At 37.8% G+C, this 26530-nt stretch overlaps 1 protein-coding gene across 1 annotated transcript; it reads right to left on the bottom strand.

Annotated features, from left to right (window-relative positions):
• Window positions 1-466: 466 nt before the first annotated feature.
• On the bottom strand, window positions 467-25659 carry npepps (aminopeptidase puromycin sensitive). Its single transcript, XM_065241621.1, has 23 exons — window positions 25344-25659; window positions 20618-20702; window positions 20405-20482; window positions 19810-19931; window positions 16720-16827; window positions 15657-15857; window positions 14861-14957; window positions 14730-14763; window positions 14442-14556; window positions 13108-13272; window positions 12776-12880; window positions 12497-12557; window positions 11714-11823; window positions 11453-11516; window positions 11231-11370; window positions 8780-8914; window positions 7911-8130; window positions 6683-6825; window positions 6518-6574; window positions 6314-6421; window positions 5673-5828; window positions 5479-5526; window positions 467-1802 (listed from the first exon to the last, which is right to left on the bottom strand). The coding sequence occupies exons 1-23, from the start codon at window positions 25626-25628 to the stop codon at window positions 1656-1658; spliced, it is 2784 nt and encodes a 927-aa protein (XP_065097693.1). The 5' UTR covers window positions 25629-25659; the 3' UTR covers window positions 467-1655.
• Between the last annotated feature and the right edge of the window lie 871 nt (window positions 25660-26530).

The raw sequence follows: 26530 nt of genomic DNA, 5'->3' as shown, positions 1-26530 counted from the left end.
CTTTAACATAATGTGGGTTTTATGTTTTGCTTTTTTACATATGCAATGTGTATTTTTTAAACAAATCATTAAAAAAACTATTATTATACTAGCGGTTGAATAAAATATTCAGTATTTGGTAATACTGGAATATGCAGATGACCCATTCTGGACCTTGGGCAAACTCCATTGCACAGAATATCTCTTGAAATATGTGATTTCTTTATTTCCTACTTTCTATGTTTTCTTCACGTTTTTGCAATAGTGTTCTTTTTTTTAAATCAGACTCTAACTTCCATTACTTATCTTTTATCTCTTTAGTGTCCAAATATTAAGTATTTATTCTTCTGATAAAATACTCATCTTTCCATCTATCTGAGCTATTGTGCATGCTTTGCAATAGCATTTAAATTTTTTGGGTGAACTATCCCTTTAAGAAAAATCACACCCCATGCAAAGTTACATTCTTACAACACATTTGTGCTCATTTTTGTTCTCATCTTCTTTAATGAACATCAATTGTATCTTTAAACAAAGCACATTTCAAGGAAGGATTCAGATACAGAATTTGATAACCATAATCTCACATTAACTAGCCATTTCAGATTATTCATTCTCTGTGTCTACCATTCAATAAGGCTAATGTGAGCCTTATGAATCTCATCATTTACTCTTTTGTCAAAAATCAGTGACCATGCCCTTTAACAATCACAGAATAACCAATTTAAGGCCTCTGGGTTTAATTATGATTTTGTGAGTCCTGAATTCTGAACTGGGCCCATTTGCTATTCAAGTGTGATTGCACCAACAGTAAAATAATTATTAAATTGATCTTATAAAATGTTTCACTAACAGCATTGTATTATCATGATATATGCTAATGACACATTTAACATTTTGTGTAGTTTATCTTTCCATTCTATTCATTATATTTTTTTTTTGCAGTTATTGAAGGGATGAACAATTGGAGGTATGTTAAACAGGTGGTATTCACATACGGGAGACAAGGGCAACGATCAGAGAGAATATTCATGTATATATAATCACATTTGAGACTATTGAAGGTCTCAGAACTAGTGCTTTCAGTATACAATATACACACAGTACCATGCTTGTGTCTTCTGTCCTAACCGTTACTAACGATGGGATTCAGAGCCGTTACCATAGAGTCCATTCAGTCACCAGTGCATCCCAACCCCATTCTGCCCAGTCACAAACCCGAAGATTCTGGGTAAAATGTGTATATAGCCATTACTAATAAAACAGATTGATTTTGTACAAAATAAAAACGAGAAAACTTAAAATTATGCCTACGTCAACATCATGCCTATTTGTATTGGTGAAATGAAGGAGAGATAGATGATTGTGTAATAATACCAATGTATGAGAGTGGTGCCATATTGACGGAAAAATGTACATGCATTACCAGCTCATAAAACAACACATGGAGAATCTCGTTTCAGTCATAGCTCTGCTCGAGTGCGCTTGTGCCTCCCACTGGCGGAATGGGGAACTACACCACACTCGTGAGTGAGTAACAGTCTTGCATCCTAGACTCTTTATTGGGGAATTCATAAGATGAAAGTTGCAGTTTTTTAATTATTTCCATTTTTGCTGAAGATGATGCTCATTTAGGAGCGAGTGACCGGGTCAGGGTGGGGTCAAGAGTTCGGAGGTCAGACGGGAGGCGCTTTCCTCTGCAGCAGGTAGTGGTGGATGTCGTCCGCATCCCTCTTGAGCCAGGCAGCGTTCAGGAGAATGTTCTCGCAGCACTGCTGTACCGTACGTTCGGCTGCCGGCGCGTGATGACTTTCAAAGAAGCTCTGAAAACAACCACAACATTTCGGTTAAGTAAGAACAAGAAAATGCAGAAGTTAAGGCCTCTTAGAACTCATTTACATTCAATGATTTATACAAGACATTATTTTAACTTCCCACAAAAGGTGAGGTAGGATAATTTCATTTAAAGATACAGAATCAATTTAGAAATGAATGTGCATTTATATTATAAAAGGGTCTACATCAGGGGTCGGCAACAGGCAATATTTTCTGGCCCGTCGGATTATTTTGAAAAAAAAAATTTGATTTTTTTTTTTTTATCAAATACTACTTTTATTTTACAATAACAGTTTACAAAAATGGCCACGTGTATCATTCCTTCATTTTTTTTTTTTAAATCAAAACCAAAAAGAAAATAAAGAGAAACGACTTGTTTTTCTATTATTTATTTCCTGAACTAAAATCAAACGCCTTTTTTCCGAATGTGCGCTCAGATCAAAAATAGAAAAATGAATGAAAACGGGTTCGGACAAATGTTAATTGAACACCTTAGCAGACATATACCAATGAAATAATTTAAAACAGATCAGGTACTAACAGATTACATTTAATTAAGGGTTTTAATAGCAACCATGCTTTCCTGTAGGTCTCATTCGCTTACAGTCCGACTTTTGAATTTGTTCATTATTATTTTTCGCGTATAACACACTGATAAATAATATGTATTAGATAAAAAATTTTTTGCATTAAATGCTGCACAAAACTCTTCCTCTAGCCCAGAGGTCTAGCCCAAAAATGCGTATAATAGCTACGTAATAGTTTAATCTTAACGGGCCGCTGTTTCTCGTTCTCTTTCTCTACCAGCGCATCCGCGATCATAACTATAATAATTGCAAAGGTATGAATTCATGAATCATTTGCAAATTTACCTTGCAAATCATGTCAATGCGTCACGCGTGAAGACATTAAACTCCTTGACATCGCAAATGACTGCAGGCTTTTAGAAACCACAACAAAATATGATACAAAATTAACTCTTTTACTGCAGTAATATTTTAACTAGTTCACTTTTAACGTAGATTTGAAAGGAAACAGTCCTGTGTCACTATTAAAAACATATGGTAAACGGGAGTCTCCATGCCTGGGCGCATAGCTGCAACTCCTTCTTCTCATCGTCTCATTCACTACTCTTTTTTTCTCTTCTGTTCTGTTACTTAACTTGGGGCTCGAGCCCGACCTTAAGGTCCGACCTGCCTTCGAGAACTGCAAGTCAAGTTCGTTTACCGTTAATTATTAAGACTAAATGGGCAGGCAAATTCGTTAAAAAATTAAAGTAATCCGCCAAAATATGGTTTTACATGTCTATTAAAATAAAGCCATTATTAATTTTCCTAACGCATAGTTCTTTGATCTTTGCATCCGTTTAATACGCTATACATTTGGCAAAGGAGCAATTTGTTTGAACAGCAACTCTGCAACCAACAATGGTTTCGGTTTATGCTGGTAAGAAATTTGACTGAGAGGCTTTGTCCTTTTTAATTTATTATTTATATTTCATTATTTTTTTTCTCTGCTGACAGTACAATGTTAATATAATATTTATATTGGCACGAACACAATTTTGGTATAGCATTTATAATTGTTATAGGTTACTTCTCTCTCTTTTCTTTAGAGACATTTGAATGTGAGATTCTGAAAACGAGATCTAACGTTATGTTTTGCGACCGGACCCGTCGGGTTGGGAAATAAAGCGGGTGAACACAGAGTGTATTTTAAGCGGTTTACTGAATAGAATCTTGTGGGAGCTGGACAAAAAAAAACAGTCCAGCGCAGACCTCCATTAACCTTAGGTGTGTATGTGTGTGTCCCGTATAAATATTAATAAAAAAAGAAATAAAGTTCAAAAGTCGGACTGTAAGAGTCTTTCATGAGAGCATAAATGCCTGTAATATGTTACCACTATAGTAGCCTACTTGGTCTGTTTAAAATGTTTTTATTGATATATTATGCCTGTAAAGGTGTTAAATAAAAAATTTGTCTAATCCAGTAATTCATCGTGGTGGTTATTTTTTCATTTTTGTTTTTAATTTGAAAAACGAATGATACACGGATCCATAACCATGTTTTTAGCAACTTTTAATGCTGTCTTTCGTCTTAAATAGGAAATAAAGACAATGTTTCTTGACAAAAGATCAGATAGCCTATACTAGGCTAATTCAAAATAAGACACGTAAGTGTGGGAACAGCAGCTGGCCCGCCATCTACTGGCTAAAAAAATATTGGCCCTTGGCCAAAGTTACTTGCCGACCCCTGCTCTACATGACTAGAAGGACGTGTATGGTTTGGTGTAATAGATTAACACTTGGATTGGCTATATGAATGTTACATTTAAAACAGTACAAATGTCACAGATTCATTAAACTTTAAAAAAATATCTTCGGAGGCTGGCATTATTTACATCATAATGTTAACACTACAGCGAGGTAAGCATGGTCTTCAATCAGTCGATTGTAAAATGATGTGAACAGAAGATGACATCTGCATGCCTTGATGCCTTCATATCAAATACAAAAACATCAACATAAATGCTGAACAATACAGAAAACATAGAAATGATCAAAATAAAGACGATCTGAGAGGTAAGACGGTGGGGACTAATACATTCTCACTTGTAAAACTATAGTAGAACAAACTTTACATGTCATCGAACCAGAATGCACTTTGCACAAACATAATGGCGGCCTCCATAGGTTAAAAGGAGTATTGCATGTTGGGAAATAATCATATTTCTATAATGCGTTTCAATCAATGGATTTTAGTAGTAGAAGGCAAATATAAACTATTAAAAGAAAAATACAGTTTTTCAATATGTTACTATGTTCTTACCTCATCTTCGACGAATAATTACATACCCATCTTTTTTTCAATATATTTCACTATATTGTATGGCGGAAAAGCACTTATGCTGCGTTTAGGCAAGCCGCGGTAGAGGCGTCAAGCGCGAGTGACTTCAATGTTAAGTTAATGCGCCGTGTTAACCAATCAGGAGCTTGCTCTAGTAGTGACGTGATTACAGAAAGTGAGTCGCAGAAGCCGCTCCCATGACGCAAAATTCCTCGTTAAAGTCTCGATGGCTAGAATTTCACACGCGAATAAAGCGAGCAACTCAAATGTTCAAGCAGGAAACTATACGATTTTGACGCCTCAAACGCATCTGGTGTGAACCTACGGTTAGTTTGCAGCACTTCGACCTTGGCGCGCAGTACCATCATCACTTCTGATTACTCCCCGTCTCGCTCAAACTTCTGTCAATATTACTGCGCCTGAGGTCAAAGTGCTGCAAACTAAGTGCTCTTCCACCACACAATATAGTTCTCATTTTTTATCTGCTTAACAAAATCGCGACGTTTTATTTTTTGCCACCATATTTACTCATGTAACATTCTTCAAATAGGGAAAACATGGAAGTGTTTGGTGGCTTGTAAATTAATCCCCGTTTGGATCCTAAGGAATGAATGGGGCTAGGCTAAATGCTAACACATTCACGACACGTTGTACAAAGATTAAGTGCACGCATTTAAAAAATATAGATATGTTTTAATTCGTCTGAGTTGAGGTAAGAACATAGTAAACTATTGAAAAACGGTGGTGTTTTCCTTTAAAGCAAGTCTTTATGTCAAGGTACCCTTTAACATTTTAGATGAAGAGAAAATCACTCACTTTAACTTCAGCAGCCATTTTATCTATTGCAAAACCCTCCACTGTCAGCTGCAGAGAAAAAACAAAAAAACAATCGTCAACTCCCGACTGTATCAGATAAATAATGTGTGTATTTCTTATAATTATATACATTGAATGCATTTATACACACGCATGTATTTTGTGTCTCTGTTAATGTATTGCAATTGTTTCACCTTGATGAGTCTTGATATGAGGAAGCCGCCCTGGTAACGGTTATGAAGTTCTTCCCAGTTGTCCCTAACAAATTTCCACGCAGCTTTGCGGCCCTGTTTGCTGCTTCCAGCAACTCCCCCAATTACAGAGACGGTGTCCTGGGGCCGAACGTCCTCCTAAAAATACACAGCCACACTGTGTCACCGTTCACACTTCTAGTGTTTTTTCCCGTAAGACTCACATACGACTTGATTTCTTTTAAAACTCGAATTGAATGAGAAAGATAAGTATTTATTGATCCAATTGCCTGGAGGGCAATAAAGGTCCTTTAGTAAAACAACAAAGCGTGAAACAAAACCATCTGAAGAATAAAGGAACTGAATGTACTTTATATTGTGCAATAGGTTATGTGAATCAGCTGCATAATGCAATAGTTGTGTCAAAAATGTTGGTGCATATAAAGGTCAATGCAACTGTGATTGGGTAAGTTAGATCACTCTTGATCAGATTCACCCATTAGAATTTTCATTCTTGTCCCGCTTCATGTTTCGTTTCATTTGTTTAGATGTTTCACACTCACTCAAAATGTGTTTCTAATCCTGTAATATTGTCCAAAAGCTGCCCTATTTACTCCAGTAAGGGTGTATGGGTTTATACATACCGACAGGGCGAAGTTAAGCACTCTCTGGATGAGGTCAGGGGCAGGGATGGCTCCCAGCACTCTCTCAATGCGATTTTTCTCCTCCTGCATGTCTGCCTGCTTATGAAGCTGAAGAAAGAAATGCACACACATGCTGTCTTAGTACCATTTATAGTCGTGCGCAAATTAAAATGCTGTGCGAATAAGAAATGAGGCAATCGTCACCTTTAGCATAGTGTCAAGTGTTGTGCTGTCTCCGTGCTTGAGAACTGTTAAATACACCTAGGTTGAGCAAAAACAGATGTTCGTTTACAAGCACGTTTTTCAAGATGTGTTAAATATAAATGATCTTCAATGAAAATCAAATAAAGGAGGTGATAACGAACTCACAGGGCTTCTGAGGTCTGCAGAGAGGATGTGTTTACCCTCCGCGTGCTCTTTGAATCTCCGCCGGGCCTCCTCCAGAGTGGGCTTATGTCCCGCTTTACCCAGCTTCCCCAGTACCAGACCCCGCAGCAAGGCGTCCAGATGCCCTGAAAGAGAGGGAGGCATAAAAAGCCAGTCAAACTAAACATTAAATTTGAAGAATGCAATTTAAAGAAACAATATAGATGGTATATCCATATTATGCAACCTTGAACATTTAAACTTTGAGTACTGATTAAAGGAATAGTCTACTCATTTTCAATATTAAAATATGTTGTTACCTTAACTAAGAACTGTTGAATCATCCCTCTATCATCTGTGTGTGTGCACGTAAGCGCTGGAGCGCGCTGCGACGCTACGATAGCATTTAGCTTAGCCCCATTCATTCAATGGTACCATTTAGAGATAAAGTTAGAAGTGACCAAACACATCAACGTTTTTCCTATTTAAGACGAGTAGTTATACGAGCAAGTTTGGTGGTACAAAATAAAACGTAGCGCTTTTCTAAGCGGATTTAAAAGAGGAACTATATTTTATGGCGTAATAGCACTTTTGGGAGTACTTCGACTTGGCGCAGTAACACCCTCCCTCTCCCATTATGAGAGTGAGAAGGGGAGCGGACTTTTCAGGCGAGTCGAAGTACTCCCAAAAGTGCTATTACGCCATAAAATATAGTTCCTCTTTTAAATCCGCTTAGAAAAGCGCTTCGTTTTATTTTGTACCACCAAACTTGCTCGTATAACTACTCGTCTTAAATAGGAAAAACGTTGATGTGTTTGGTCACTTCTAACTTTATCTCTAAATGGCAGCATTGAATGAATGGGGCTAAGCTAAATGCTATCGTAGCGTCGCAGCACGCTCCAGCGCTTACGTGCACACACACAGATGATAGAGGGATGATTCAACAGTTCTTAGTTAAGGTAACAACATATTTTAATATTGAAAATGAGTAGACTATTCCTTTAAGATATTGAAAAAAAAAATATGCAAGGTGCTGCAAAAACATAACTACGCCTGAAGGGTGTCTGAATTCAACTAAGCTTTCTGTAGACCAACGTTTACACATCAACACCCATCCGGCATTCAGAGATTAGGCAGGGGCATTGTTACTCACTTCACATACAAAAGAACATTCAACCCGTGATGTCTTAAAGGTACAGTAACCAAAAAAACTCATACGACTGGTTCTCACCTTCTCCAGGCTTGCTATCCCACCCTAGTTTCAGGCCGATAGGGGTGAAGAGATCTCGGATGAACTCCTGAATGTCCTCGTGGAAGTCGGTGTGTGAGAGCAGAGAGGACAGAACACCCAGATTACAGCTCAGGTCACTCCACACTGTGTAGTTTGGCTCATTCACAAAAGCTTCCATCACTTTCAACACCTGCACAGTACTGATCATACCTGCACGAGCCTGAGGGCATGAAGGGGTGACAGTGTGAGACAGCGAAACGTTACTATAAAACAGAAGGTGCTAATATACGCCTTATTCAGTCCGCCGCCATGTTGATTCCAAAGCGAGGCTGTGAGGGATGGACGTCCAGCGTGTGCTTTAAACCTATTGTTTTGTATCAGGATGCTGGTCATTCAGCCATCAAAACACAGAAAATATATCGTTTTACAAATTTCCACAGGACAAGAACCTCAGAAAATGTGGATTGTTAAAATTAGAAGGGTCATATGACCTAATATGAGATGAAAATAGTGCATTGTGTGCATAATATCAGTTTTGGATATTAGCCTATTGGCTAATCGCTAAGTTCTCATGTTGTAAGCATGTTTAGTTTTCTTCAAAACAACAATACAATATTTTAGGACTAAGTATACATTTTCAGTTTGTTTAGTACATAAAAGTATGTCCCATGTATTTTCTCTGTTTTCCGGTCAATGTGCTTAAAAAACTCACGGGAGAAAAGTTTTTAACGTATGTATGTCTTGCGTTTTTTATAATCTGTACGAATTAGAGATAAGTGCTTAGTCATAGGACTATATAAGTGTTTTAAAGAAAGTAAGTATGCTTACAACATTTGAAATGAGTGATTAGCCAACATAAGCCAACTTACCAGGGAGAAGAGGTCATTTTGCAGACCCAGGCGGTCCACAGGCAGCAGTGTGAGGTCTCTGATGCCAGGTAACAAACTCTCTAGCATAGAGGAGCTGTACTGGATCCTGTAAAATCCCACTGTTCCTGGATTAATCTGCACAAACGTATAACCATGTGTGAACTCATGCAGTCAAATTTTACAATATTTGTCTTTTTACATCACCCTCTCTTTGAGCCTTATGCTGCGTACACACTAAACGCGAAGCGTCACATTCCTCACTCTAGAACACTTGTGGGGTTAACTTCGTGTCATGTGAATTTTCAGCTTGAGTTGAATATTTTCCGCTCAATCCCCATCACCCCATGTAAGTTTGCATCTATTTGCGTCTTTGCATTGACTTTGTATGCAATCTACTCAAACAAATAGTTAAATTCGCTTCTGGCGTGTACGCCCCATTAGGGGGTGTGTCCACCAAAGCATTTTTCCTGTGTATTTCTTTAAACTGTCAGCTTTGGGAGCACCACGCTTTTAAAAATGCCGGTTGCTAGCGAGGTGCTGAGTGTTTATTCGGCAGTGAATGCTGGGCACTATACAGACCAACGGCGCAACGTACAATGACTGATAAACAACAGGCTAATATTTTCATATCATAGCAAACAAAGCACCTCAGCTAGAAAAACTCTCACTTGGTGTTGTCTGCTGCAACGCTTTGGTGAACACACAGCCTTAAGAATTAAACATATTGCTTTTGTTGGTGTGCACTTAAAACTAACTCTCTTATAATTTACTTCTTTGTAATACTGTACACATGGATGGACTGAGTTACTAATTCTATAGATATGTATAGATACAAAAAAAGAAGACAATCCCGTTTTTATGACTTGCCCGCTTTACATTTTTCAGGGTTCCCACACCTTAGTTACCTTCAAATTCAAGGAACTTTCAAGGACTTTCCAGGTCAAATTCAAGGACTAAATGTGGGGACACATTTCAAGTGAGAGCAGGGTTACATCGTGTTACCTTTTAAGATACACTGTTTCAGTTGCCTTTCGAGGGAACTCGCGCTGCGTCACTGCGGTGAAACTTTGGGGACGCCTCCAGGGGTAAGTGCGTCAATGTGTATATCAAATTCAACCAATGGTGAGGCTTAACGACAAAGACAGGGTGACGCGGGAGCCAGGAAGTATATCGCTATCTGAAATATTGCCAAAGACGGCGTAATAGGGACGCAGGAAGTATGGCAAGGCAGACGCAGCATCTGGTTCCCTTCTCAGGGAACAATAGTTACATACGTAACCCAAGACGTTTTCATGTGTCAAACACAACTATGCAAAAAAGCATTTTGGTATCAACATTTGCATACAGAAGATATAAGCATTTAAAGTGAACAGTTTAGCACGTGTGCTTAAAAAGTCTAGAATTTTTATGATATTATCCTACACTACACAGGAAATAATACGGATTTTTTTTCAGAAAACTTGAATAGATTCAAGCACTTTCAATGATCTGTATCTATGTATGTTTATTTTCAAAAAAATTCCCAGGGCCTTGAATTTTTCCCCGAGATTCACAAACTTTCAAGGACCCCTGATTTTTCCATGCATACACACAACATGATCTCACCAAGTTCCGTGGTATAGTCACGGAATATTTTGCTTATTTATCCGTGTCATTGTCACGGACCTCCGCATTTTTCCGTGTCCGTACCACAGACTTTATTTTCTGTGTCAGTTTCACGTATTGGTTACTCAATTGTTTTTCCTATTTTTAAACCATTTTTGTTTGGGTTTGAGGTTAGATTTGGAGTTTGGGTTAGGATGTCACTTTAACTATTGATTTATACTATTTTTTTCTGGATTTTTAATTAATTGTCGCCTGACCTTAAGGTAAGAGTTGGGTTTGGTTTAGGATGTCATTTTATGTTACAGAAAGTCGTTCTAACTCCAAACCCACACGAAAATGGTAAGAAAATAGTAAAAACAATTGAGTAACCAATACGTGAAACTAATATGGAAAAGAAAGTCTGTGGTACGGACATGGAAAAATGCGGAGATCCGCGAAAATGACACGGATAAATGAGCAAAATATTCCGTGATTATAACAGGTTGATACAAAAGCTACGTGAATTATTTAATTATAATAATGACCTTGCGGAAAGCGGATAGCAACGAGAGCAAGTTTGTAGAGAAGTTTCTGGCCAATTTTGTCGCATCCAGTCACAAAAATAAAGTTTCGATATATTTACGGTAGGAAATGTACAAAATATCTTCATGGAAAATGATCTTTATATGATATCCTAATTAGTTTTGGAGTAAAAGAAAAATCTTTAATTTTGACCCATGCATGCATTTTTGGCTTTTACAACAAACATAAATGTGATTTACGACGCTTTTGAGGTCCAAGGTCACAAATATTTAAGCACACTGGACAAAACCATAATATACTATATAACACACAGAGCAGCCTGACCTTGATCCAGCTTTCAGGTGCAACATCTGGGATGTTAATGGTGGTTTCAGGCTGGTCCAATAGAACCTTCATCTTGGTGCAGCTCGGGTCTTCACTGGTACAGATACTGATGGGAACCATCCAGCTGGGGCAGTCCTCGCCTGACACAGAGAAGAAGAATATCAATGTTTAATAGACGCCTGTGAAGTAGTTTCAGTGCATAGTTTAACTGTTTTCTTTTACCATTGTGTGGTCCACTAGCACAGAACTTCTTTTGGGAGATTTTTAGAACACGCTCACTACCATCCTACAGAAAAATAAAAAACCAAACCCATTATTTTCAGTACAGATTAAATCTTTTATTGCCAAGATAACATTTGTCAAAATCAGATTCATAATGAAAACTTGTACTCTCTATCTCAGCAAGCATCTGCAATTTTCCAAGATTTATGGTTAAGTAAAGCTATTTCCATGTTTAAGAGAATGGGTCTTTATGAGAGTTACCTGCTCTTGATCCACAACTATAATAGGGAAGCCCATTTGTTTGGTCCAGGAATTCATCACTGCTGCAATAGGTTTCCCACTCGCTTGCTCCAAACATTCCCACAGGTCCTCTGGGATATGGAAAGAAAGAATTAATAAATCAATGAATTCCAGGAATTACACCCTTTATTCCTGACTGCACAACAATTAACAATAAAATTTTAGCACGAGGGCCACATCACATACTTTGTTAGGAGTGTATGCAAGCAAATCAACAATGAGAATTTTTTTGTTGCTTTTAGGTAAACTATTCTTTTAAACACTACTAGAAACACCAGATAACCGTTCCAGAACCAGCATAGGATCTGACACATCTGAAACCAAACTCTGATCTGATGCAAAGGTCATTTTAAAGGGATAGTTCACCCAAAAATGATTTTTACTCTCCCTTATATTGTTCTAAACCTGTATGAAACTTTTTTTCTGATGAACATGAAAGAAGATATTTTGATAAATGATTTAAGCACATAGTTGACGGTACCTATTCACTTTCATAGTATTTGTTTTTCCTACTTTGGAAGTAAGTAGGTACTGCCAACTGTGCAGTTACCATCGTTTATCAACAGAACAATATGTTTATTGTTCAACAGAAAAAAGAAACTCACACAGGTTTAGAACAACATGAGGGACAAGTTTCATTTTTTGGGTGAAGTCCCACTGCAAGCTTTCCTTTGTTCAAAAAAAGATTTTATAAAGAATCCACATTTTCTGGAATTTGCTTAAATCTGTCAAGACTTAACTCACCGGTAGATGCATTTTTGTGCTGAAACTTCAAAAGGTAAGCATTCATTCCCTTTCTAAAATCCTAAAAAAAAAAAAGATCAGCACATTCAAAACCAAAGCTTTATGCGATTGAAGTTGCACTATTTCACAAAAATCATAAAATTTTTCACATTGAGATTTGTTCTCTAGTGCATCACAGACAGATGTGCAGCATGCCATGCAGCACCCACCTTTACCGCCTGTCTGACAGTTGTACTCGTTATATTTAAATCACGCACATCTAAAAACGTGACCCCTCACCTCATCACCGATATAGTTGTGCAGCATCCGAATGACAGAGGCCCCTTTGCTGTATGATATGGCATCGAATATTTCGTCTACTTCTGAAGGGTGTCCAACATCAACCTGCCATTAAAACACACACAAACACGCTCTGAAACTAACTGACGAAGAGATCAATATTTCATCAGGCTAAATCTGGGCCTGAAATTTAACTGCTGTAAGTAATATGGCTGAGTAGACAAATTGACTGACAAACAAAGTGCAAATCAAAACTTTCTGCTGTCCACACAAACACAAAAGCAATGGAGAGCTGCGGGGCATGGGAAAAGATAAACTCATCTAATGCGGACCTCAATAGGGTGGCTGTTGTCTAATGCATCCAGGTCCAGAGCCCTGGTGTAGTCTGCAGATACAAACTGGGTCCAGATGTCATATTCGGGGAAACAGTGGTCAACACAGAGGTACTCGATCCAAGATGCAAAGCCTTCATTAAGCCATAAATGAGTCCACCATTCCTGCAGCAAGAAATATCCTTTCAGTACATATAGTTTTGTGGTTTACTTTTTATTTTACATAATGTAAAGACCATTCTGTAAAAATATAAACTTGATACGTTTAAAGAGCACCTATTTCATAAAAACAATGTTATTTTGTGTATTTGGTATAATACAATGTGTTCACATGGTTTATGGTTTAAAAAATAAAAATATTTTCCACATAATGTACATTTTTGTAGCTCCATATTTCACTCCCTGATTGGCCAGCTGATCTGTACGTTGTCACTGGCCTGAATGTCTCTGATGTCAGCAGGAGGAAATGTGACGCTCCTTACCACAATGCAATGCTAACAGCAGTTAACTTAAAGGCTGTGAGTATGAAGCAGGAGGAATTATGATAATGTCGGTCTTGTCTACATCACCAATCCCAGAAAGTAAACTGTTGCCTACAGTCCGTCTGTTTGTTGTATTCCAAGAAAAGAGATTTACGTTGAAGACAATAACTCGCGTCATCGTTTACTTTGGGGTTTGTACCTTTTGCATATCGTTAACGTGTACTAATACACACTTACACAACAAAGGAAATGTTAAATCGTTAATCGGACAATAGGTGCTCTTTAATATTTACAGAGTAAGGATTTCACAGACAAGGTCACATATGTATATGTTTGATACAGCTTTATGAACAATAACAAACACAAAATCATTAAAATCATATGGAGATATAATTTGACAACTAAAAACATGCAATACATTGTACGCACAAATAAACCTGTACTTTACAGGCCTAATCATGGTACCCATCCTTAAAATTAACTTTTTTAAATTAAATGATTATGCATATTAGTGAACATATGTTTCCAACAAGACTTTCAATAGACAAACTTATGTGGCTTGCAGACAAATTTGACTCTCCTTAAGTGCTCCCCCCAAAGAGCAACATACAAACAATTAAATATTTTACAGCAGAGCAAAACTTGAAAAAAACTAAAGAAATTTCCACCGTTTTTCCGTAACCGCTTACGATTTCACCCACTTCATGACTTTTCCAAGCCTGGAAACATAAATGTCAAGGGCTGTTTCCACGTTTTTTTCCAGGTGGGAACATTGACGTCATCATTGTTAAAAACTGACACTCGATGCTCAATCTTCTTACCCTAGCAAGAAAGCAGCAGTAACACACTCACCATGGTAACAAGGTTCCCAAACCACTGATGTGCCAGCTCGTGGCCGACCACCAGAGCGACCCACTGCCGAGATGACGCACATGAGTTTTTTGGGTCTATCAGCAGAGCTGTCTCCCTGCAAGGGAACATACACCAGATTTTAAAGCAGGAAATAACAATAAAACCAACAATGAAAACAATAACATATTGTTGATATATGCGGAGGGGTAAACATGCAACTTATTTATGAACCTCTCCTGAATGGCTGCTTTGAAAAAGTGGAAAATTTATAAGGTCTTAAAAAGTCACCTGTAAGTTACAAGGCCCCAGTTTTCCATCGCACCTACAGAAAGCAAGAAGCCACAAGTAAAAAAAAGTAAAGAAAAACCAAACTAGCTTTTACTAAGTAAGAATGACTTACAAAAAGTTTTAATACATACCAGCAGCAAAATCAGCAATAGCAATAAGATCAATTTTAGGTAACGGATAAGGAACGCTGAAATAATCTTTGTAGAACGGAAGGGTCTTTGTAGCAACCTAAAAAAAGAGAACAGTTTTTCTTTAAGTTTCCCCATAGGTTAACACCATCAATACCAAAGTGTAAACACAAACACATTCAACACTGAACGCTCACTAGTAAAAAACACAAACAGCAAGTAGACATATTGCACATAAATGTGATGTGGTTTTCGGACTGACTGTCAGCATTATCTTTGCAATCAGATAAAGTATGTTTGTTCAGAGAGTAAAAGCAATATCGGGTATCCACATTTGTTGCTATAGTAAAATCTAAAGAGACATAAAACAGTAGCAGTCATTGTGGATCGAGAGCAGTGAACAGTGGAAAGTTTTACCTTTGCTCATGTCCATCATGACATTTCATCAATTCACGAGGTGTAACAGTAATGTGTAAATACTGTAACAGAGGTGTTTTCGTATTTACACAATGCATTTGTTGTGTCCAAAACTGCTTAACATTTATGTCACCACATAGTAAACATGCCAAAAAGACATTACAGCACTGTGTGTACTGTGTATGACGTTCCTGTTACTTTACGTCCACATCAATTGTTTAAAATCAAATCTGACTGTTCACACTAAACCATTTCCAAAAATTCGCTATAAATCGGAATTTAAGTTAAATATGAATGTCAGGTCATTTTGTTGTTTAGATTATAAACAACTAAACAGATCTGTTTTGCTGCTTAACTGTCTCAAAGAGGGGAGCTCGTATACCTCCAGTGCAAATTTCCCCTGCTCAGCCTTCCCAACAGGCGTGTAGACGCGGACCGTCACGCCATCCGAGGACTGGCTTTCCACAAAGTCGTACTCGCCGATTACAAACGCCACCAGGTAGGTGGACATGATGGGTGTAGTGGCAAACTTCACCTCCATCAGATTTGGCTCCTCTGGATATGGCTTTCGATCGACAACATTCTGCATAAAAAAGACGCATTGAATATACTTGTCAAATAAAATTAAATATACCTGTTACTAAGAATAGAAAAAGCTTAGAGTTACATGATTATCATCACTGAGTGTTTTAGTGGTTCTGCAACCTCCTACATCATCCACATCTGCAATATCTACAGTCCCCTTCAGAAGCCTACGGTTAGTGAGTACTCTATGGTATTAACACACAGGGGCCATTTAGCCCACCTTCTCGGACTACACCAAAATATCAGATTTAAAGGGATCATACTGTTGTCATATTTTCAAGTTAGTACATTTTCACCCCCTCTTTCAGTCAGAATTAGAAATAAACAGCCCATTTTGTGGAGGTGCACTTTTCAGGAATGCCTCCTTTTCATCCGAAACGAGTAAACAATCTGTGACCAAGCTGAAATGACCAGGCACTTTCTTAATAATAACCAGCGCTTATTTCATACATTACGAAGCAGATTTAAAATGTTAGACATAGAGATGAACAGCATACACTAAGGTTTTTTATGTTAATGTAGGTTTATCATTTCGAAATAATAGCTATTAATAGCTATGGAATTTTTAAGATTAAGTCCTCAGTTCTCTAAAAAAGTAGGCCATTTTAAATTCTACATTTGGGCTTGGCTTTTCCCTCATGGTTAAATAGATATTGTCCCTTTCATTGGGCAAAGGGTGATGCAAATAAGACCATCACAGGCCAGATTTAAATCTCGGACAGAAAGTGTACATTGGCTAGGGAAAGGGCACAACGCCTCAGTGTCTGTGTTAGATAATATAGCCATCTAACATTGATGTGAATCAAGTCATTTACAGACGTTTGGTAGCAGAGGAAAGAATAAAAAAATATGACACATACCATATTTGACAAAGCTACTCTGTCCTTAGGGACGATGAGGGTGATGTCAAAAGTGGCTTTGATAGCTGGTTCATCCCAGCAAGGGAAAGCTCGACGGGCGTCCGTTGCCTGCAGCCAGATGGACACAGATGGAGTGTTAGAGAAATAATGAACTGCAGTCAAGCGATTAAACCATATGCATGAAAAAATTCACAATATTAAAAACATACAAAAGCTGTATAGTAACACAATCGCACCCCAATCATGATCATCATTTCCCCCCTATTCTCTCTATTCTTAAAGGCTGATTTATACTTCTGTGTTGACCTAAGCCGTAGCCTCGACATCAGTAAACCCCAACATGGTGCCCACGGGCACCAGGTTGCCCGCATGGAGTCTGCAAGTTGCCTGCCAAAGCACATTCTATTAATATTACATATTTTTATATTAGCTTGGCTTCTTTTGTGCTCGTTAACAATTTAAACAACGATAAAACATATTAACAAAAAAAGTATTGTTTTATCCATTGTGGTAGCCCTTGCTGACAAAAAGCTTAGAGACCCCTGCTATACATGGTGCAGGCATGTTACTGGAGTAACCAACAGTATCAATGCAAAAGTGGAAGAAGCAGCTGCTTGTTCTGTACGTTGTTGAAGAATCAGCTGTGTGCAGTGAACAGACAGTGACTTGCGATCTGAGCAGAAGTATGAATCAGCCTTAACCAACATCAATATGGCTACCTAATATGTTCCAGTAAAAGGCCACTGCTTAAATATTCCTCATCAAACTTAAGGGGACACACATTACATCTCTCCTGGTCCACATAACAGAGATCTTACAGTTTTTGATCAATAAATTTCAAGATACAGCCGGTAACATTAAGTATTGAACACGTCACCATTTTTTTTAATAAGTATATTTCTAAAGGTGCTATTGACATGAAACTTTCACCAGATGTTTGTAACACAACTGATGCAATCCACACATGCAAAGATAACAAACCAAGGACAACTATAAATGAAGTTATGTGTAAATATGTTAATGAAATGTATTGGACCCCTGAAGAAAAGGAGGGGCAAAAGGCATGGAAAGCCAAGATGATCAGTAATAAAAGCCATTTATTAAAGCAATTTTTATTCATTTAACATATGATTTGGTTCTAAAACCAGATAATTAAAAACAAAATTCAAAAGTTTATTGTTATGTTATTATGTTTTAGTGTGTTTTATTGTGCTACTTAGCTTTAAGAGCTGTACTGTTTAGTTATGAAGGCTTAAATCAAAACAAACCAACTGCTGTTTGATTGATATAAATTTGAATGCACAATAAAAAATATAAATGAAGTCTGTTAGAAGCAGGAAAATAAAGGCCATGGTTAAATTAAGCACAACGATTAAACTAACAACTATATGGCATTTATTACGTTGCTCTTTATAATAATTAACTTCGATTGGTCAGCTGAGTTATTTACAGGGTTCCCACACCTTGGTTAACTTCAAATTCAAGGACCTTTCAAGGACTTCTCATGTCCAATACCCTGAAATTCAAATTAATGTGTGGACACATTTTAAGTACCTTGTAAGATACATTGTCACAGCTTTCATGTGTCAAACACTCCTATGCAAAAAAGCACTTTGGTATTCGCATAGAGAAGATAAGCATTCAAACTAACAGTTTAGCATGCGAGTTAAAAATAAAGTCTAGAATTTTATGATGTCATTTTATACTACACAGGGAATAATATAGGTTTTTCCCCAGAAAACTTATATATAAATATATTTAGGCACTTTTATCACCGGTATATATGTATCTTTATTTTACCTTACCAGGGCCTTGGCATTTCTTTTCCAGATTCACAAACTTTCAAGAATTTCAAGGACCCATGGGAACCCTGTTAATAGTCAAATATATTTACTGTCATCAACAGATACAATGTTTTTGGTTGTTGGTCAAGGGTCATAAGGATCAATTTTTCAAAATTGATATTTATATATATTATCTAAACGCTGAATAAATAAGCTTTCCATTGATGAGGTTTGTTAATATAGGATCATATATTGGATGCAGATTATTATAATTGTTAACAATTTTGGACAAATATGCTGTTATTTAAAGGTGACATAGAATGGTTGAACGAGGTATTTATCCTTGTTCTGTGATGTGACATGTAGACAAAAATGTTTTTGTTTGGGTCTGTAATGCCTTAGAAGATTCCTAAAAACCTCTCTGAGATAGCTCTATTAGGGTGGGGATTTTAAACAAGTGGTTTTGCCCCTATTTGGCTCCCCCTACTGGCTTAACTTGCAATCTCATTACTGATTGGCTGACTTTGCTGCCACTCAAAAAATGTAGCCAATTATTTTAAAGTAGAGGGGCAGTTAGATGCCTGTGATGTCATAAGCATCAGTTTTTCAGATTGGGTCGTTTTCTGGCTGACATTTCTAAAAGAGGAATTTCTATGAGACTGAGATGTTTAGCATGTTTAGCACTTTTTCTATGTTTGTGAATGCGGGTAGACTACCATTATTCAACAAAGACAAGGTTAAAATGTTTTTTCTTCTCTGTCCCCTTTAATGTAAACTATGTGGGTGGTGCGGCAGGGAATAGAGCAGCGTCCATTCGCCGCCAGTGTGTACATTTATAGAAAATTAGATTATTAGATTTTAAGTTAGATTTTTAGATGCAGCGCTTCTCGCCCATTGTATGACCCTCTTAAGTTTCTCCCTATCTTCCAACCTTTATCTAATCTGGTCAAGATCCTCAGGATACAGCTGAAGACACACCTGTTCAGTCAATCCCTAACTGTTAATGAAGACACTTCCTATTAACACTATTTTCTGCATTTACCCAAAACTTGCTTTCTGCTACATTACTGCTAATAGTGTCAAATCCTGAATGATCAATTGCTCGTATGGTCCCCCATTTGTAAGCTGATTTGAATAAAAGTTTCAAGTGAATTTATCTTTGTCAAAAGACACAGTCAAGAGCTCAGGGGGAAGAACAAAATATTAGAAAAGGCGAAAAGAGGAAATGGCAAACAAGACAAAACATACACTTACAGTGAATGCGTTAGATGAAATGAATGAATGGTTCGCTCTGATTTGGGTTTACCTCGAACTGCGTAACAGCAGCATAGCGGCTTTCTCCAGAGGGAGTCGTATATTTACTCCTATAAAAGCCTTTCATTTTGTCGTTCAACTCTCCGACAAAGTCTATTTTCAAGCATCCTGACCCTGAAAAACAAGAAGCCCGTGAATAATAACAGGGAAGAGCGAGGGAAGCCCATTCATGCAATAAAAGGATTGTTTACCCAAAAATGAAAAATCTGTCATTATTTACTCACGCTCATGTTGATCTAAACCTGGTTGAGTTTATTTATTCTGTTGAACACAAAAGATATTTTGATAAATGATGGTAAGCACACAGTTGGTGATATAGCTACTGACTTCCATAGTATATGTTTTCCTACTATGGAAATCAATAGGTAAAGCTGTCTGTTTACCATCATTTATCAAAATATCTTCTATTGTGTTCAATAATACAGGTTTAAAACAGCATGAGGGTAATTTCTGGGTAAACCACCCCTTTAACAGGAAGTTAATAAAGCCTTTATCATGACAACAAACAAACCATAGCATATAATTACACAGCAACTGTTAGCTTGACAGCTGCTAGATTTTATCTCAGGTAAAGGAGTTTTTTTTACCTTGAAGCAGAGTGCTGGGGAAACATAGGGTCACCTTCTCATCCTCGTTCTGATAGTTAAATCCGGTAGCATTAATTTCTAAATGGATATGGAGAAAATGAGCACAGTTAATCCTAAATACTGAAACTACGTATAATGCAGGTTAAACCAGCAATCAAGCAAAAGTAGGGTAAATTGGCGAATGCGGGTTAGAAAAGTGGTTTTTGCCCTCACCTTCTCCCCCTTCAGGCACAAATGAAGCAGTAATTACGTCTATATCAGCACAGTTCATCACAATCTGGTTTGTCCCTTGTGTAACCTGCCAAGAACAATGACATACAGTCAAATTGTCATCATTTATATATGCCTGTGTTTCTCACACTTTTTTTGCCATTTCCACTTGTCCCCAGTTGCCCCAACAAAATGGCATCAACTAGGCTTTAAAGGTGGGGTGCATGATCTCTGAAAGCCAATGATGATATTTGAAATCACCTAAACAAACACGCCCCTACCCTAATAGAATCTGGACTTTCTTTTGTTAGACCCACCCCACACATACGCAACCCAAGCAATGACGTCGGTCAGTAGATACGCCCCTTACTGCTGATTGGCTACAAGTGTGTTTTGGTACTCGGCCCGACTCCCTTTTCCAAAGTTTTTTTTTTAAATTATGCTTTAAGTTTAACTGTTGAAATGTATTAAACCAAATCATATTTTAAAACATAACAGCATTACATAGAGAAAATAAATGCATGAAATAAAACTTTGTTCAAAAGTAAATAATAATAATGCAACTTTGTATGCATTTTGTCTTTGCCACATTAAAGTTTTTGTGGCACTTCAATTACCATTTTCGACCTTAATTCGTTTTTTGTAGGCTAACGTCTGATGTTGTTTTAAGGCAGGCTTTTATTTAAATGTGTCATTTTGTGTGTATGGTCAATAAATAAATGAATTAACAGAGATGACCAAATTTCCTCCCATTTCCTCACACCTCAATTGTAATGTTCCTATTCCCCACCAGTGGGACCCGCCCCAAACTTCAGCAATTTCAGAGAAACGCTGATATAGGAACAGTTGTTTTATGATCTACAGTTTCAGTCTCTTGTAGTTACCTGTACTAAACTATACTTACTTTCACATGATTTGCAAAGCTGCCATTGTCTCATATTGTATCAGATAACACCCATAAAAAGCTTTAGCCCTATACATTACATCACAATAACAGTATTGCAGGAAGATTCTGGTGCAGTGAAGTGTAAATACTACACACATACACTTTCAGGTTTACAGTGATGTGGGTGGAGTTCAGACAGAAGACTGTGTGAGTGATTATGTGTTGGTATCATCAAGCTTTGTTGATGGTCTGCTAGTTATGTGTCAGCAGCAACACATAACATTATTGTACAGTGTACACAGTCCATTAATCTTTGCACATAGCAATGCTAAATTTCATACTGCACTACTACTCTCTTTTAGTATTTAAACTGAACCCTTTTTAAACAGCACGTTGATCACAGAAACTTGCCATAAAATTGCCAGATTGCCTTCTGTGTCATGAATCTGCCAGAGTGCCATCTGAACAAAAGGCAGGGACAATGTTAAATAGGGGTGTGTGGTAATGGAGATGCCGCCATCGTCACAATGACAGTTACCGAGCAACTCCTTGACCAGCTGTTTAAATGCAGATCAATGTTCAAAACAAAAAAGTATGGCACCTGAAAAGAAGCAGAGAACGTGGAGCTCCTTACGACGCATTCACACAGAGAGTAAGCGCAAACGCTTCTTATTTACTTTTAATGGGTGACGTCATGCGTTACCGAACTGAATTGTGGATCTGTCAACGTCGTGTCACTGCCGTTGCTCGCGGCAAAAGTTGAAAATTTCTCAACTTTTCAAGCGCCAACGCATGTGTCAATCAATCTGACCGCCTAGTGTGAGCAACCAATTACATTTATGCAAGACCGGAGCATGTGTTGTGGCCACTGCGATTGGCCATGCTCCAGACAAGCCTTCCGTCAAGCGTTAACGCTTATGCCCCATGTGAATGTACTATTACTATCTGCGCTGAAGCTGAGATTTGCCAGTTTACTTTTCCAGAACAGTATAGCCGCTTCACACACAGTTTATGGAAAATACATGAAAATTATGTCTGGGATTTGTCTGGGTATCATTTTATTTTGGTTTATTCACATTGGCAATGATTTCCCGGAATCTGTGCGTGCGCTCACACAAATCCCGTAAAGACACGTACCATGACGTGCATTGTATATGCAATCGTTCACTTGGTGGATTTCATTCACATCATCTTAAGTTTTTCTTTCTCAAAAAACCACAAGTGCATTTTTGTTTCTGATTCGATCATAAACAAGCGCATGAGGTACAGTTTTATTAAGCTGCCGATCAATCTCATCGACCTCGTTTCAGCGCAGATAGTTATGAGCTCCCTGATGTTTGCTTCATTCCAGTTTGGAGATATATCTCGCCACGAACGCTGATCTGCATTTAAAAGCGCTTCTTGTTGCACATCCTCACTACGAAAAGTACCTTACTGCAACGTTTTTTGCCTTTTGTTCACACAGGACGCTTTCCTTAAATGTTACGGCAATGTTACTAGGTCCCCCTTACGGAACGATCCCAGAAACAGTGTTTGCATGCACACAAAAGGCATGATGGCAATTGTATGGGACTTTTCTAGAATCACATACAAAACGACAAAGAAGTCCACACACTGATTAAAATGCTCCAAATAATATAATTTAATAGTGCAACGTTTCGACCTTCAGGTCTTCATCAAGCATGCAGGCATCGTGCCTGATAAAAGACCTGAAGGACGAAACGTTGCACTAGTAAATTATATTTGGAGCACTTTAATCAGCGTGTGGGCATCTTTGTCATTTTGTCTGTGATTTATTATTCGTTGCCCAGCACCTGAACCCAATTCTGGTTGTTATGGATGTGTAGACCTTTTATGCATTTTTTGACTCTACTTTTCTGGAATCAACAAGCTGTACGAATAGGGTTTGTGTGATTCGCTAGTGTATTAACAAATAAGAACGTACCTTTATTAAATAAAAAATGCACAAGCGTGGTTTCTGGAGAGAGGAATCACAGATAATCATCAAACTTAGGATGCTACGGAAAATATTCCACCAAGTGCACAATTACATAACACAGATCACATCCGGATGTCAAGACTTTACGAGATCATTATAGGATGTGTGTGTACGCACACACAGATTCCAGAAAATCACTGGCAATGAATATGAACTAAAATCGAAGGATCTTAAGATTTGTCCATTATCCGTGTATTTTCCGTAATCTCTGTGTATAAGGGCTCTTTTTTATGTGCCCATATAATACATGGAAAAAGATTGTGCTCTGTGCTCAAGGGTTTGCAGAGGATGAAGGACAATCTCCCGCAGCTACCGATATGAAAATCTGACACGTGCATATATAATCAGATTATAAATAAAAAGAACAACAGTTTGCACGGCCTCTTGCATATACGGTTTAAAAGTGCTTTAAGTGCACAAGGCAGCAGTGAAACTTTCCTAGGACGATCAATAGCTATCACGGTCTCTAATTCTCCATAACCTGCTCTTCAAAACTAAATTCAATGTAGATCTTAGTAAACCACAATTGATAAATGCTTGGGTTTAATTTATCTTTAATTAATCCATTATCACACTTTATTGATGGTCAGTTGTATTCTGGACAACATTTGCCTTGTGTCTGTACCATGGTACAGCTTTAGAAAGTAGCCTACTACGATAAGCAGCCATTCTGTTTTAATGCCGTTTACAAACGTGACCCATACCTGACCCGTAATGATTTTCATCAAGTGTATGGCATTGTGGGGGATGTAGTGAATCTTATTTTTTAATACCTCACATGATCCAGAAAACATCAGCAGCTAGGCAACTTTCACAATAGCCCTCCATTAGAGTGGGGTACCAAAAGACTTAACATGCAAAGTTGCTGGTCTATAAAAAGGCTATACAAACAATATTGCGTAAATGCCCTTGCTAGAGGCTGGACCTGTGCCTTTGTTAACCACTACTGCTTTTCTTGTCTGTTTACTTACCAGAACACAAAAATTTACTTAGAAGTATCTGTACGTGTGTAGATAAGAGCAGTAGTGTGTAAAATATACATGTCCATATCGGGGAGGTGATCGTATAGCCTTAAACAAAAATATCTATATAGTATTACATTTAGGATAGCGACATTTGAGATGATTTTGACTCTTTCATAGTCAAGTCATATAGGGTTATGTATAAACAATGCTCAATAGAAATATGCGTGATTATTATAATGAAAAAGCTTATTCAGACCTATATGTTTTTGATATTTTACCCGGTAGTCCACTGATTTATTACAAACCACAGTAAAATACACGAGCCGTCCTCGTGCACTAACACTGATAATAGTAAGCTATAAAGTATCGTTTAAGTGTCAGACAGACTCGCAGTGACTCAGGAGCTTGCAGACATGACTGATTCATGTCTCGGTTATGCATTTATATTAAACACCACGACCTTGAACGAAGCAAAAATTGCGACATTTGTGTGTGTGTTTAGACAAGACATGAACCATAAACATGGTTTATGACAGCAGCTCTGCAGGCTAATCAAGATTAGCAATGTTGCGCTAGTTAGCACTTTAGCTTGAAGGGCAACACTATTAACGCTTATTTGTCTTCATAAGAAACAGAGTGCACCCGGTTTATGTATAAACCCTAAATACTCTAAAGTTAATTAAAACCTATTGGAAACCGTAAGGGTTGAGGACGTCTCGTGCAAACCCGCTGTTTGGTTCACGAACAGGTAACTGGTCAAGATTAGCATCAACAACAGTAACGTTATTCGCGGTTACAAAATCCAAATTGAAAACTTGACTTGAGCATGTAGGTTACGTGGGAAGCAGGGGGTCTGCATGATGTACGGTGAAATATTACCTCCACTGCTGCCTCCAGTTTGCCCTCGAATGTGAAATCGACGAGGTCGGGCTTGAGGCGCAGCCCGTAGTTGACGGGGTAGACGTCAGTGGGCAACCGCATGAAGGGCCTCCGCTCGGGCATGCTGAATAACGTCGATACGCTGGGAAGAGAATGGAAAGTGCGGACTAGAAGTGTGCTCGTCCGGATGGTCAGAGATGTTGGTTTCGGTAGTGGAGTCGGATTGCGGGTTAGGGCTAGCCGTATGAGTGACAGAGACACCCGACAACTCTTGAAAAACAACATACAAACCGTTGGAGATGGTCCTCGCGGCACCCCGCCCCTCTCTGTGACGTAAGAACAGAAATAATCACGAGGCCCTGACAGAAAAGACCTGAGCAAAATGTGAAGTTTAATCTGTAGAGGTCGCGCCATGGCCCAAGATGAGTATTTGAGAGCATTATATATAAACACTGTATTTGCAAGTAAAGCACCAAGTAAAAAAAATTAAAAAGGCGAGAGAAAGACTTTAACCCTTAAAAAACAAAATATTGTAGCTAATTCAAATATGTATTATATTTTGTCCATCAATTCTCAAAAATAATATTTCATGCACTTTTTGCTATCATAGTTAAAAATGTTTGCCTATTTGCCACTACATCACATTTCCTTTGCATTACGGACTTGTCTATTAAGATGACTCTTACTCGGTATTATGTGTAATGCATAATTGTGTAACTGGCCCTCATAGCACAGTGAGAAATCATACATTGGATTTTTGTGCAAGTATGTGCCTGCATGGTTGTATATTTGAAGGATCTTTAAATGACTTGTGGGTTTAAATTAAAGCATAAAACACATTTTTTTCTCCTTTTTCCTGGTAACCGTGTGTGTTCCTTGTTCTCAATAAAAATGAAAGTATAAAAAAAAGCATAAAATACATTTATCTTTCACATTCTGCACACACACGCAAGGAAGCGAAGAGTGGTCGTTTCGAGGAGTTTTGCGTTTTTAATTGGCACATGACTTAAATAATAATAATAATAATGAAGTGCACAGATAAGTCATTTATGAAAAAACACTACAATATTCCATTAAAAAGTTTTTAAGGGTCATAGCGTAAAAAAAAATCTGACTTTTCGATGTTTAAGTGCTATAATTGGGCCCAAAGTGCTTCTATAAACCTAGAAAACGTAAAAAAGCACAAC

The sequence above is a fragment of the Paramisgurnus dabryanus genome, chromosome 14 (genome assembly GCF_030506205.2).
Source record: "Paramisgurnus dabryanus chromosome 14, PD_genome_1.1, whole genome shotgun sequence".
In the NCBI taxonomy this organism is placed as follows: domain Eukaryota; kingdom Metazoa; phylum Chordata; class Actinopteri; order Cypriniformes; family Cobitidae; genus Paramisgurnus; species Paramisgurnus dabryanus.
This window is presented reverse-complemented; position numbering and strand designations above follow the sequence as displayed.

Coding starts and splice junctions, on each gene's coding strand:
- npepps (XM_065241621.1), bottom strand. CDS start 25,628: ATGTTGTTTTTCAAGAGTTGTCGGGTGTCTCTGTCACTCATACGGCTA. Junction 14,958..15,656: donor AGGGGAAATTTGCACTGGAG/GTATACGAGCTC, acceptor CTCTTTTTTTAG/GTTGCTACAAAGACCCTTCC. Junction 1,803..5,478: donor AAATGGCTGCTGAAGTTAAA/GTGAGTGATTTT, acceptor GGTTGTTTTCAG/AGCTTCTTTGAAAGTCATCA.